This window comes from Dendrobium catenatum, unplaced genomic scaffold, assembly GCF_001605985.2.
Source record: "Dendrobium catenatum unplaced genomic scaffold, ASM160598v2 fragScaff_scaffold_432, whole genome shotgun sequence".
Taxonomy (NCBI): Eukaryota; Viridiplantae; Streptophyta; class Magnoliopsida; order Asparagales; family Orchidaceae; genus Dendrobium; species Dendrobium catenatum.
Window position 1 is genome coordinate 160,533 of NW_021318894.1, and position 15,274 is coordinate 175,806.

At 34.9% G+C, this 15,274-nt stretch overlaps 1 protein-coding gene across 2 annotated transcripts in view; it reads right to left on the reverse strand.

Annotated features, from left to right (window-relative positions):
- Positions 1 to 2,042: 2,042 nt before the first annotated feature.
- Positions 2,043 to 15,274, reverse strand: part of LOC110092639 (probable cyclic nucleotide-gated ion channel 5) — a 92,411-nt gene continuing 79,179 nt past the window's right edge. For both annotated transcript variants that reach the window (XM_020817282.2, XM_020817281.2), the window contains 3 exons: positions 13,390 to 13,501; positions 12,935 to 13,171; positions 2,043 to 2,970 (listed from right to left, as the gene is read on the reverse strand). In XM_020817282.2, coding sequence (XP_020672941.1) covers positions 2,293 to 2,970; positions 12,935 to 13,171; positions 13,390 to 13,501 — 1,027 coding nt within the window. In that variant the 3' untranslated portion in view covers positions 2,043 to 2,292. The remainder of the gene's footprint in view (positions 2,971 to 12,934; positions 13,172 to 13,389; positions 13,502 to 15,274) is intronic.

The following is a 15,274-nucleotide window of genomic DNA, read 5'->3' on the forward strand; positions in this document are numbered from 1 at the left end:
AAAATTTAAAATTTTGAACTAGAACTCCGTTTTAAAAAACAGTAACAAAGCCGTCCCAAACGAAGCCTAAGTGTGTTTTTATATCCTCCAACATTTATTAGTTGGGTGTTCAATATATTTAATTGGAAATCTGATGTAATACACTTGTGCATGATATCTTAGAATGATCATTGATTAGTCGTAAGAAATAAGCTTAATTATGTATGAATCTTGATGCACGATTGAATGGGAGGTTTTTTAAAATTAAATTCAAGAACATATATACTCTGATTTTGACAAATTTATAGTTAAATTGAGTGGCTTGGCCAGATGAATTCAAAGTCCAAATAAGTTTATATCAAAAGCTTGATGTATAGTTGAAAATATTGGAATAGTAAGCAGGGATCAAATGATCTCCAAATTTGACATTATTATAATCAAATTGAGGGTCTTGCTGAGATGACTTCAATAAGCTCAATATTATTAAATTCCTTAAATGAATTCAATAAGCTCAATATTGTTTAATTCTTAAAGCATTATGCCAGTTGCTACCAGATGAAATGTTACCTATTTTATTTTATATGTATGAGATTCAATACTCTAAAAAATTTATAATTTGGTCTTTTATTTTCTGCTTGAAGCATATCTTTGATTATAATTCAAGAGAGTTTAAAGGTTTGAAAAATCTCAAAGCTCCAATCAAGCACCACTATCATTGGAATACCACCCAATCCTCACAGTCGTACATTTGCCAACATCATACCTTTGTCACTAGACTATCGCCATCAGACCTTCGTCATCCAACCATCACCTAACCTTCGCCTTAGAGCCATCACTACCCGATTGCCGCAGACCTTTGCTTTCCAATGATTGTCGTTGTCATTGTCTAACCTTCGTCGTCGGATCACCACTGATTGTAGTTGTCAAACCTTCGCCGCTTGATTATTATTATCTAATTGCCATTGTCGAACCGCCATCGCTCGACCAACATTAATTGTGAGACCATTATCACTCCGCATGAGAGCGCCTTTCATCCTATACCGACTCTCTCATATTTTTTATTAACTTTTCATACTCTTATAATCTTGTTGTCATCATGTTGAAGTCCAATGATTGTACGCTTAAAGTCAAGGCAATGAAAAGATTCTAAAACCCTAAAGAGTTGGTCAAGGAATAAGTAGCACAAGCAGAGTTGCCACTAAATTATCATCATAGCCTCATTGAAGGAAGCGTATCATTCTCATCTCACAAAAATGAAAGATGGTCAAATTAGTTATAAAGTTATGTTTGAAAAGAGGGTAATTCCAATTGTATATTCAAAATATGGTGTCAAATATTTTAGAATTCTATGCTTATTTAGATGATTCTCATGAAGTAAATCAGAAATGAATTTGATGTCAGCTATTTTTCAAACAAAATCAAAGGAGGTATTGAACATCTAATTTTCAAGAGGTTTTATCCTCGAGGTAAACTAAAATGCCTTGTCAATGAAGATTATACTAAGCGTTTTCATAAATTATTATTGACCATACTACTAAGACTCATTTGCCATGAATTTTTTAATTTTTCTTAAAGTAAAATTTTAATAATTTTTTTTTTATAAATTTTTTACTAAAAATTATCTTAGAAAGAAAGCAACAAGAAAACTATTTCAAATGGAACCTAAGTCAACCTTGGCTTGATAAATCATATATATATATATATATATTCATTTATAATGTATATTTGTAAATGATATATTAATATTTTTTCATAAATAATAATAATTAGTAAATAAAAAATAATTGTTAATGATTTAAAATATTTTACAAAATTAAAAAAAAATCTTAATTTAAATCAAATCAAAATTTAACTGAGATCTAATATTAATGACCCAACCTAAGTTTGTCTCAAGTTGAGTTTAGGCTTATGCTAAAAAGAAAAAGTAAATCCTTAGTATTATTACATATCCTTTTGAAGAAAAAATCAGAACAAAAAAATAGAGAAATTATTATATACGGAGGCTGGACACAGAGAACCGTCCGATTTATCTTTATGAACAATAAAAGTACAGTAAAACAAAATAGAAAATAAACAATAGTCAAATAAATAGATAAAATACAGCACCACAGAATTCCTATTACAGAAATCTGTTCACACTTATAATCAATCAAAAAGTAATTTTTCAAAGTTACAGTTTTCCCTCTGAATGATCCGTTTCATGAAATAACTAAAAGCAGTTACTATGAAATAAAGCACTACAAATTCACACCATATCTTACACAAATCCTTTCTAAATAAAAAAAGAAGCCAATTGCCACCTCTCCAGCTCAATCAATCTGCTTCATCGACGGAGAAATCTGGCTCTGGAGGCTTAGGCAGTTTAACCAACTTACTGCCACTCTGATTCCTGAACTTATGAACTCCTCTAAGGGCATTAGCTGCAAACTTAGAGGCATATATCGTTGCAACAAGGCTTGGAGAGGAACCTGACTGATCAATGAGCTCTGCCTCTTCTTCTCTTCGCCGCAGCTCGGCATGTTTTCTCTTGCAATACCGTCTCCATGCAGCTTGGATGAAGCAAGCTGCCCATGTTCTCCACTGCTGTGAATAGAAGCGAAATGTGTGCTGTACTTGTCGACTATGGAGTCGCCGGAACTGGCTGGCAACAAACTTCAATTCATCAGCCATTAATGCAAAAGCTTCTACTTCAGTCAAGGTTTTCACCGTTCTGGTGGAAGAAGGGAGGTTTGCTCCAGCTTTTGGATCTAGAGCCCAGGTGAGCAGTTCCTCGCCGCAGAAATCTCCCTCTTTAAGGATACTTCTATTGAAGAAGCCACTCCTCCCACCATCAGTGGTCACACTCTCGAGGCGACCACGAATAATGAACAGCATTTCATCCACAGGGTCTCCTTCCCTGACAATGTAAGTGCTCTCAGTGTAAAGACTAGGTACCAGCCGTTCGCAAATGGCGTCAAGCAACCGCTCATCCATGTTTGCGAATAAAGGGACCTGGCAGGAAAAGGAAACATGCAATTATTCAACCGAACTGAATTCAGGTTTGGGCAGGAAAAATGTTTTTAACATACAAAGATTTCTGTCAGAACAAATTTAGATTTTAGGGGAATCTGATGATGGCTCCATTTGTTCAAATAAATCCTCAAAGGCTTTACTAAAAGACTCGTTCGTGCTGACATAAAAGAACATACTAACGGCTAAAATTTTGAAAGTAATTTGATTTTGTTTTTTTTTTCAATAATGAGGAAACAGACGGGATTAAATCGGGGTAAGCATCCCAGCACCATTGCCATGAACCCATGAATAGTATGATAATGATATTGCATTTTGATGGTGTTGAATCTATAAATTTTCATGACGCGAATGCCAGTATTGAACATTCCGAATATTAGAACGAGACAAGTTGCGAAAAGCTAACTAATTTTTTCTGCTGCTCATGTTCAGAGAACATTGTAGAATTGGGGCTTAAAATTCTCATTTCGCAGGAATTAAATTAAGATAATTCTTATTTTGCTCATAATTATTATTATTATTATTTTGGCTGATTTTGATAATGATTATCTTCGATTGAAATTTGAGACTTTTTAATCATTACTGTTGCATAAAATAAGATTTTGGTGTTTTCAATGTTTAAAATTTCACAATACAAGACACACCGCAGCATAATTCGAACCAAAAACGCTTTGAAGCGCATGCCTCATGTGAGGCATACGCCTCATTTTGCTATTGTGAGGTGCACACCTCACCAATTTTATTTTATTTCTAATAAAAATATAAACCTAAACTAAATGTGTTCTTCATTGTTGTTCGACTTTTGCATGCATTCCATCGTCCTCTAGCCTTTAGGCCCGTCCACGGTTTGCTTTTCCTCTAGCATTGCTGCTTCGACTTTGCGTGAAGTATAGTTTCAAAAGAGTCACTTCATGAAGCTTCCTCGTGTAAAGGCCGGTTCGCCCGGTTCAATTACAGCTCTAAACCCACACGAGCAAGCTTCCGCGAACAGAACCGAGCAAAGCCATGCCCGAGTGGTGGATACAATTTGGTGACGGCACTCTAGAACTATAACATTCTTCTATTAAGGTATTAGGATTAATGTGCTCTTAATTTGTCCGTGACCACAACTGAAACATGTACAATCAAGGGCCAACAAAGATGAGAAATCATCTAACACTAAAAATGAATTCCTTGGTGTATATTATGGGCAATAAGAGACTAAGAGATATAAATTTGAAGACAAAATGATTAAAGAATGATTAAGATCTATGATGCACCGACACTTTTCCTCAAAGAGGTGTGCAGTGTCCGACACGTATCTGACATGACACATGTCCAACACTCCTCCGACACGTGTCGGACACGCCGAAAACGTATCCGATTAAAAAATATTAAATACAAATTGAACACCCGTGTCCGACACATGTATCTTAAATATTTTATGAATTTTTTTAAATATAATTTCTTGAATTTAAAATTTTTACTTATTTAAAATATAAATTCTAAATTTCTTATTTTTTTACCCACAATACCAAATCAATCATTCGCACTTAAAACCCCATTCATCGAATATTCTCATTTTCATTTCTCTTTGGCGGGTTACTACTTTGATTTCACAACAATGCTCGATATCATTTTAACATCAACATCTGATGTCATTACAACATCAACATTTCAAAACGATCTCCACACCAAAGTCTTACGATGTCTTTACATTGATGCTCGGTGCTAGCAATTTCTACACCCATAACTTGACATCTTATTTTTGTCCAACACCTTCTCAACATCGATGACCAACGCCCTTTCAACATCGACGATAAACGCCCTCTTAATATTGACGCCCAATATTTATCGCATAACATCAATGTCCGACTCTCGACAGCATTTTCATCTCTCTTGGTGAATGATAAACGACATCGATGCCCGACTCTCGACATCCCAATATTAATCATTTTAAGCACAATTTCTAGTTAAATGAATTATATTTTTAAATTATTTTTAAAATTATACTTGTTCAATTTTTATACACTATTTTTAAAATATAAAAACTATAATACCGTGTCCAACCCTTGTCCGTGTCCTATATTTTCAATAATTGACGTGTCCCGTATCCGTATCGTGTCGTATCCGTGTCGTCGTGTCCGTATCTGTGCATGATAGATTAAGATCCATTGATTTATAAGGATATGACAATATATGCTGAGTGGTTTGTAAAGATGAAAAAGAGTCAACACCATCTGAATTATAAGAAGAATATTTGGGCATTAACTTATTTGATGGTAATAGAAACAGGGCATTTACATCCACCCCAACCCAATTATAAAAACAACAAAAAAAGGGATATTAAAAAAATTATTTTTTAAAGCTCCTTTAATTTGGAGTATCGCTATCACATTTATGTTAGTGACAAACATTCAGAGAAGAGGATGATGACTGAAATAGATGAAGTAAACTGGGAGGCATTAGCTCCACAGGAGATGAGGTAGGAGAGAGCAATTTCTTACGACCATGACATAAATGATGACACCCTCAATGATGACAATGTAGATAACTTCTGAGTTGTCATCCCATTACTTTTTTTAAGAATGCGAATGAGTATGAAATTGGGAAAGAAGAAATTTCGAGTTGATTTTGATAACTTAATGTTATATGATACTTTTAGTATTTTATACAATTCCTATATTTTATATTGTTTAGCTATCATGATGTTTGGATTTTAATTATATTTAATGCAATTTATCACATTTTATATCTTGTGCAATTTTTTATTTCATAAGTATGTTAATATGTTACTTCATAATTCAATAAAAAGTTAATATATCATAATTTTAACATATTATTTGATTATCATAAAAAAATCACATTTGACTTTCATTTTCACTATACACAATTTTTTATTTTGAGGCTTATGCCACCAAAATGACTTGAGGCTTACGCCTTAGCTTACGAACGGAAAATGCTTTAATACCTAATTGTTCAATTTGAAACCTTGCTCTCACATTTAAGTTGATGACAAAGATTCAAGGAAGAAGAAGATGACTGAAATAAATGAAGTAGATTGGGAGGCATTGGACTCCATACGTGATGAGGTAGGGGAGAGAAATTTTGTACGACAATGACTAAAATGAAGACCCCCTTAGTGATGATAAGCACCTCTGAGTCTCAGAATCAAGTGCTCCTACATTTTTCTCCATTTGGCTTATATTCTTAAAAATCTGATTTAAAGTGAATCACATCACCCTTGAAATTCCCAAAGAACTAATCTTTGAACAAGAATTTCTTAAACTCAAAAGTAAACATATTTGTCAATATTTTAATGATATAAGAAAATCACTAGTTTAATCAAAAGTATTATCAAGTAACTATGGGCTCCAAAAATTTGTGCCCCGGCCTCCATGCTTTCGGGGGAGTTTTAATGAATTAAGTTTCGAGGTAAATTTTTAGAAAGCAGATTGGGTTTGTAGATAAGTCACTACCCAAAGATTTCACCCACATTTTGCGAGGACTTTATGATATGAGTTCTGGTTTCCTATAGGCGCAAACCCCTATAGTTAATTACCCCTCCCGATAATGAGAGAACTTTCGATTAAGGTTAGAAGTCAATCAGATACAGGGTACCTGGCATATAATAGCGGCATGCGTTGGTATTTGAAAATTTAATATTTAAAATTGAAAATTTCACCATCTTCCACTTAAAGCGAATGGTGGGGGCAATGATGATGAACCCGATCAAGATTCCATACTTTTGTCGCTCCGGGTCATCATGGTCCCTGATATACTTGGTTAGAGGATGTAGTCGACCCAACCTAACTTGTCAACAACCATTGGTTGTGTCTTCCAATGGTACCTTATAGCCCTGGGGTGGATGTTCGTTTAAGGGGATAAATTTGAATCCACTTTAGCTAATAGAGAGTTTTGTGCCCTATCGATTATATTTTATTTATTCATATCTCAAGGATTTGAAGCCATTGAGGAGTATGCGGGATGTAAACATAGCCGTAATACAGTGAAGTCGTTGGACCAAACCACGAGGTTAAAGGATCGTGATCGTAATCATTAACCACGTGGAGCCATCTGACCAAACCACGAGTTATTTGCAGAGACATTTAGCCAAATCGCCGGTCAGAGGACCAATGTCACGTCCTTACTGGCATGAGACGGATTGAAAATGAATCATATTGATATTCTCGACAAGATATTAGCTCTTCGTGAGTTGAGTAGTTTTAAGATTTGTCAACTTTGATAAACTATTGCGGAGGGTGGATAAATTTGCCTTTAAGCATTTTGATGGTTAATTTCAATTTTAAATATTTCGGGTTTGGATGTTTTTGAAGTTTTGAATTTTTATGAGTATTTGAATATTTGGAGTTAACTCCTTTGGTTGATATTTGCATTCAACACGGCCATCATCGAGATATTTATGGGCAGTTTTCATTTTATTGATTGAACTTTGTCGACTCTTTCAACTTGCTGACAGAGGATTGGGTTCGTCATTGGCTTTATGCTTTTATTAATGAATTTTCCTGGTTACATAGACCTTGAAGGCCTAATATGAACATATTAAAATAAGTATCTCGATCGACGTCGTGATCATATATTTGTTTGATAGTTAGAGCCATGTCAACTCTTATTTATTTGCATAGAAGGATCATGCCCGTGTAGCATCCTCAGACGTCACGTGTGTACCCTTAAAACGCTCGCTGAGCCATGCAGATCCGATTGTACATGCATATTCATGTATGATGCTTACACATTCGCATGTACAATTATACTTTCATCCATGCATTGAGGCATTTGCGTGTGCACTTTTGTATTTGTGTGTATACAGGTTGCAATTTATGTGTGGGGGTATTTTAAATTGTTTAATGTTGATCACTTGTGCAGACAACTGTCATTTGAACGTGCGTGATGCTCTATTTTAGAGCTTGTAGATGCATTCTATCCGGCGGCGTGAGTATTGAGAATCCGATGGCATTATTTAACAACATATCGAATTTGCTTGTAAGGGATTAATGTAATTGTTTAATACTGAATTCTTATTGACTGCAAAGATGTCCTTAACATTTACTACATGTTGTTTGTCATCACTCGTAGGTGGACGACTTTATGTATGATGAGCCTCTTACAGTGGCTTGTAGTAGCTTGCATTTGCTGCATTTCTTTCGCATCTTATTTGTAGACAGAATATTGGGTGTATAAAGAGTTTCCTACGGCAGCTCACAAGTGCTTGCATTCACTACACGTCATCAACCTTTGTTTACAAAGGACCAGTGTATTTAACTGCCATTGCATGGTCATTGACTACAAGCGCATTGTAACATTCATTGCTGTTGCTGGTTATCAACTGTAGACAAGTTATTGAGCATACAACGGACCTTCTGTCATTGGCAGCAAATGTTCGGATTTATTATATGCTACATTGTATATGTTTGCAGATGAATTGATGTGTTCACATGCAAGTTTACATATTTAACATCTAAATTTTTATATTTACTTATATAATACCCTAATATATAAATCACATAAAAAATAACATTAACATTAACTTAAAAAAAATAACATTAACATTAACTTACACAAAGTGAAATACATTTTTTATGCATTATTTTTATGTGATTTAAATATTAGTGTTATATAAATAAATATAAAGATGATGATGTTAGGTATGTAAATACATAAGAATACTATGATATGTATGTAAATCCTCCAATATACAAATTATTAAATATTTTTTATAAAAACAATATGTAAAATCCATAAAATAAAGACTAAAATACAATATATAAATATGCTCTTAAGAGTAGTATATCAATGCCATAAATTAATGATGAATGTCATATTATTTAATTTATCATATATTCTTGGGGCTTTTTTCAAATATTAATGATCTTTTTTATGTATTATAACAACATCAAGCCTTTATCCCACTACATGGGGTCGGCTACATGAATCATTTTTCTCCATTGTGTTATATTAAAAGTCAAATTCTCGTTTAAATCTAATAAAAAAAGATCATTTCTAATATTTTCTAACCAAATCTTTTTAGGTCTGCCTCTACCTATCTTAACATAAGTCAAATCTAATACCTCTATTTTCCTAACCGGGTCATCGGAAGGCCGCCATTTTATGTGACCAAACCATCTAAGGCGACTCTCTCTAATCTTATCTTCTACTGGAGCTACCCCAACCTTTTCACGTATAAGCTCATTTCGTATCCTATCTCTAAGGGTAAAGCCACTCATCCACCTGAGCATCCTCATCTCTGCCACACTTAACTTAGTATTATGCTTCTCTTTTAATGGCCAACATTCTACACTATAAAGCATTGCGAGCCTCACTACCATCTTATAGAATTTTCCCTTAAGTTTGAGTGATACTTTTTTATCACACAACAAGCCCGATGCATTCATCCACTTCAACCATCCAACTTGAATTCTGCTGATAATATCCCCATCTATTTCACCATCACTCTGAACAATAGATCAAAGATATCTAAAACATATACTCTTATTAATGACTTGATCGCCCAAAGTCACAATCCCCTCACTAGGTCTATTACTACTAAATTTACACTCCATATATTCCGTTTTAGATGTACTCAAGCGAAAATCTTTAGACTCTAAGGTTGACCTCCATAATTCAAGTTTACCTTCAACTCCCTCTCTAGTCTTATCAAAAAGAAGAATATCATCAGCAAAAAGCATACAGCAAGGTACATCCTCTTGCAAATGTCTAGTGAGAACATCCATGACTAAAGCAAAAAGATATGGGCTTAAGGCTGAACCTTGATGTAATCCAACCGAAATAGGGAAATACTTGAGGCCCGCCTTTGCGCAATTCTAGTAAAAAAAGCATATGATAAAGTTCATCCCATAAGCATTTCCACACCTCTAGTAAAATTGCGCAATATGAGGCTCGCCTTGAGGCCCGCCTCGCCTCACTGGCATGAGGCTTACGCCTCATGCTATATATATTAAGACTTACATAAATCTTGAAGTAAATACCCGACATTGGACTCCATAGTCGACCTACCCGGTATGAATCCAAATTGATTTTGAGAAACATTAGTATCACGCCGCAACCTATGCTCCATAACTCGCTCCCATAGTTTTAAACTATGACACATTAACTTAGTTCCTCTATAATTCGCACAATCTTGTGCATCACCTTTATTCTTAAAAATAGGAATTAACACACTCATTCTCCACTCATATGACATTTTTTTAGTCTTCAAAATAGTATCAAAAAATTTCTTCATCCCATAAGCATTTCCACACCTCTATTGGAATATCATCAGGTCCAACAGCTTTTCCACCCTTCATTTTGTTTAAAGCCTCTCTAACTTTGATTTTACTAATACGCTGATAAAAACAGAAATTTTTATTTTCATTTAAGATGCTAAGGTCACTACAATCAATTTTTTTTAATGTATTAATGAGAAATTTTTAATGACACATATTCTTGGGGCTCGTTATAAGTTATATTAGTGGATATTGAGTAGTTGACTGATATATGCTACACATCAAAAAGATCGTATGATAATTATTTTTAACTACAAACTATATTTTAATATAGATTCGGTTGTTGATTTTAAATGAATGTGTTAGAATATAGATTATCAGGGCAGGCACCTTGCTCGTTGCCTTCTCACATAAGGCCAGATAATGCCTTTGGAGTTACTGTAGTATGTTCATAGAGAAATTCTCCATCTGAAAATCATCATAGCATTATTTATAAGATCTTGAGTAAAAATTGAACAAAGGAGCATTTAAGTGCTTCCATGTTTAGATTAGACAAAGATCTATCGATTACAGTAGGCTCACATAGTCTATTGTACTAAAGTATAGGGAAATCTAACCACTTGGGAAAACAAGAAATAATTTGACGTTTCGCACAAAAGTGGATAGGATGAATTTAGAGGATTTGCTTACGAGTTTTTTGGTTTGCCAAAAAAAGAATGCAAAGTAAAAGAGGAATGTAGTGTTAAAAAAGTATAATATATTTAAAATGTTTGAAGTTGTTTGGATAAGTGTAAAAGGAATGAGATTACATTTTTTTGTTTGGCTTGAAGTAAAATGAATGTCGTGTAAAGTTCAAAATGGTCGTGGTCCGCCAATGGTGATGGTGCGATAGTGTTGGCCAGTGACACTAACAATGGTGGTGGTCGGCAGGTGCAAGAAGCGACCAGCGGGGGCGGTAGCTAGTGGCAGTGATGCCGGTGGAGCTGGCGTGCCGTGGTGGGGGGCGATAGCACATTACGGGAGTGTTAACAAGGTAACTTGATTGCGATGAAACAGTTTCACTCAAATTGGGCAAGTTTACTTTACCTCAAAAATGAACTAGGATTCTTTAAATTATATTTAGAATACTTAACGAAGCATTTCTTTTTCATCCAATCAAACACCAACATTTTCAAAACCCATGCAAAAGAAATATTGCACACCTATTTTACTTCCAACCAAACAGTCCCTTAAGATAAAGTAATCCAACTATAATGATTAATAGAAGAATTGAAAGTATATCATGAAGCATAAGAATAAGAGATAGAAGAGTGAAAGACATTGGTTTGGCTAAATGGATGACCTCCTAAACAAGTGTCGCGTAATTACAATATCTTTGTATTATCATGTAATCCTAAAATAGCCCTTTTATTTTAATATTTATTTTTATATGGTCATGTTATTTCATTTATATTCATGTAATTGTGTTATCATTGCGAGTGTGGAAACGAATAGAATAATGATATGTATGTGAAGATATGTTTTCACCACATTGCATGGGAATTCATTACTATTTTTACATTCTTGCCTGGGTCATCCTACCTAAGGTCAATATGGACATTTGGAGCAAGCTAGGGACGACTATATAGGTAGGAATTGCATGTAAACTTCATTTATATGAAGAATCAAGGAGTTACATCACACATTATTACAATGGGAGAACTTGAAATTATTGGCTATAATACAAAGAGAAATTGTCCAAGTCAAGCATCATCCTCTTAGACCCATAAATGTGGAGTTGAAAGATACAGAGGCTGATATTTTATATCATATATTTAAGCGGCCAGCCATGAACTTCATGGGGGTAACTTTTCATGTGCTTATGTAACCTTCAGATTCTTTATCTTGTAATATTCTTAATGATGTTCAAATCAATAAATAGAGAAGAAAATCTAGAATGTAAGCATCATATCTTGAATACAAATTGAGAGTTCTCTTTTCCCAAACTTAGCTTGGTGGCAAGCTTAGTGGGCTATCCTCTTTATTTTTGTTGTTGTTTGTGTTCTTCCCATTCACCACTCTTCCAAACATTAGGACCACTATATCATAAGTATACATCTAATGTATGAAAGCATGGCTGCATACAAGATTGCAGAAAATCCTATATTATTGAACAAAACATGTTAAAGTGGGTAGGTACCTTATCAAAATAAAAGACTAAGGAAATAGTTATTTGAATGACATATGTTTCTACAAAATAGCAAGTAGCAGATATGATAACAAAGGTTTTTCCTAGATCAAACATCAACGAACATGTTGACAAGCTGGGAATGATAAAAATATGTATTCAATAGTTCTAGGGAAACTATAAGAATTTACTCCTTATAGAAAAAATGAAATTAAAATCATTATTTTGCAGGAATTAAATTAAAATAATTCATATTTTGCTTGTCATTATTATCATTTCCAATTTTGGCTAGTTGTGATTATGATTCTCCAAGATTTAAGGCTTCCTTTTCAATAAGGATTGTTGTAAAAAACTTAAACCCAGCATATGAATAAAATAACTAGGAGAAAAACATTTAACATACGGAATTCCATAAACTAAAATAAAATAAAACAAGGTATCTTAAAAAATTCATTCCCAGATGACCAGGATAAATAATAAGGATTTCAAAAATCATTATGGAAAAACTTCTTCATAGACATCAGTTTCAGTCCAGCACAGCTGAATGATATCTTACCCTTCTAACCAAAGCCAAACAAAGATGACGTTTGATATCTCTTCTTAGGTCTGCAGGAAGGCTCTGGACCAAATTTTCTTCATCCACACCTCGTGTCTCCTGCCACTTGTACTGATCGTATCGCCTTACACGTTCCCTAAGTTCCTGTGGGAGTAAGCGGTGATGCATCCACTGCTCTGAGTCACGTCTTTTTACCCTCATCTCTTCCACTCTAATTGTCAATGACTGAAGATAGGTCTGAAATAATCATTCAAAAGGGTTATTACAAGAAAATTTTCCTAGACCAAAACATAGAATATATTTACACCAAAAAAGCTTCAAAGCCACTAGTCTTGACCATCTAGGAAAATGCTCCAAGGCATTAGTCTTGACCACTTATCAGACATCAATTGGCATTTGAAAACCTAGTACACAGTAAAAACTTACTTTCCTTAAAAAAGAATAATCCATTTTACCTGCATATTGCCAATAAGGAGGGCAAAGAGAATGAGTCCGAGTATTGAAAGTGCTATGGAGTAGAAAACTTCTCCAGGATATGTGCTTGTAATAAGTCCTTGTCCAAGGGTGCTGTCAGACATCAAATGGTGAATTTCATATAAGCAAGATTGGCATTTAAGTTCAGCATGCACTTTTTAGATGCTAATTTTCAAATGGTCATGGTTATCCTACAGAAAACTTCGCATATCCCAAACAGAAGTATTACTTGGTCGCTTAACATTATTCATAAGAAAAGTTAAATGAGAAGAGAGCCAAAGGGCAAAGGTGGTTAGTCAGTGAATGGAGAATTCAAAAGATTTCATGGTTGAAGTTTTTCCAATAGTCGGTAAAGTCAATTCATTAATGCGAGCAGCTAGCTTGACAAGAATTAAAAATGTACTAGCTCAGGTAAACTAGTCTAAAAAATGAAACAATACTGATCTGAGGTTCGTGCTTGCAGCAGTCTTCTTTATGAGATATTGAACCCAGAAAGAATGGACGCTAATGCAGTCAAGGTTATGAATTTAAATAGATATCAAAAGCCCGTGATAAAACTACGGAAAAGAAGGTAAAACAAATAGCATTGACGCCGGAGCTGATCGCAATCACTTACAGGGCAACTTCAGCAGAGTCTATTCTTCTTAGTCTTTGTATTGCTTTTACTGTAGCGTTTTTACTGTAGCACATTATAGAACTAAAACAATTGTATAAATAACTTGCCCTGAGAAATAATAAGCGGTTGAATTGTTTTCCCTAACATCGATTCCTCTGGAATTGTTCTGTATCCAGTGTTTTCACTGGTGGTGATAAAACTAGTTTGGACGAATTTGTTTTGTACAGGACTTCTCGTCATCAACTTCTTGGATTGGAAGTTGATCGAGCTTCTTTGTTCATCGACAGAGGCTGGAGTGCGAAGACTCTCGCTTCCAGGTACGATCCGCGACCATTTCTTTGAAGAGTCCGGAGTCAAGTGGTATCAGAGCCGGCAACAATGCCGCCTCGACGGAATGTGCAGAGACCTGTTCAAGAAATCTTGGTAGAAGATTTGCAGCGGGAAATTGCGCAATTACAACAACGATTAGCTAGATTTGAACAGAGAGACCAAGCAGCAAGCCAAAACATGGAGGAAGACGTTAATCCATTCCATCAAGAAAGTTCTAGTGATGAAGACAATGGAAGACGTCCTGTGGAGCGAAGGATCAAGAAGATGAATCTTGATTGTGGGATTAAACTGGAACTTCCTGAATTCGACAGACGACTGGATCCAGACGAATTCATTCAGTGGTTACAGACTGTAGAAAGAATTCTTGATTTTAAAGAAATACCTGGTGACCGAATCGTGAAACTGGTTGCGATTAAACTCAAGCGCGCTACATCACTTTGGTGGGAAAACATTAAGCGGTTAAGAGCAGGTGAAGGAAAAACCAAGATTACTACCTGGACCAAGATGAAGAAAGAGCTACAAAGGAAGTATATTCCAGATCAGTATAAACAAGATATTTTTTTAAAATTCACACAACTTCAACAACAACAGATGACAGTGGAAGAATACACAGCCGAATTTGAGCAATTATCCCTTAAGTGTGATATTGTGGAACCAGAGGAACATACCATGGCCCGATTTGTATCCGGGTTACACCCGTCAATTGCCAATGTGGTATAACTACAATCCTATTGGACTTTTCAAGATCTCACTAGCTTAGCCTTAAAGGTGGAAAGACAGCAGTCGAAATATCGGAAATTCAATCAGAAAAATCCATCTCTTGAAAATGTGGGAGAAAAAGAATCAAGAACGTTGAAACCTATTGTGGGAACGGGTAAACAACAAGAAGAACATCTTGCTCGCACGTCATCTCGCTGGAC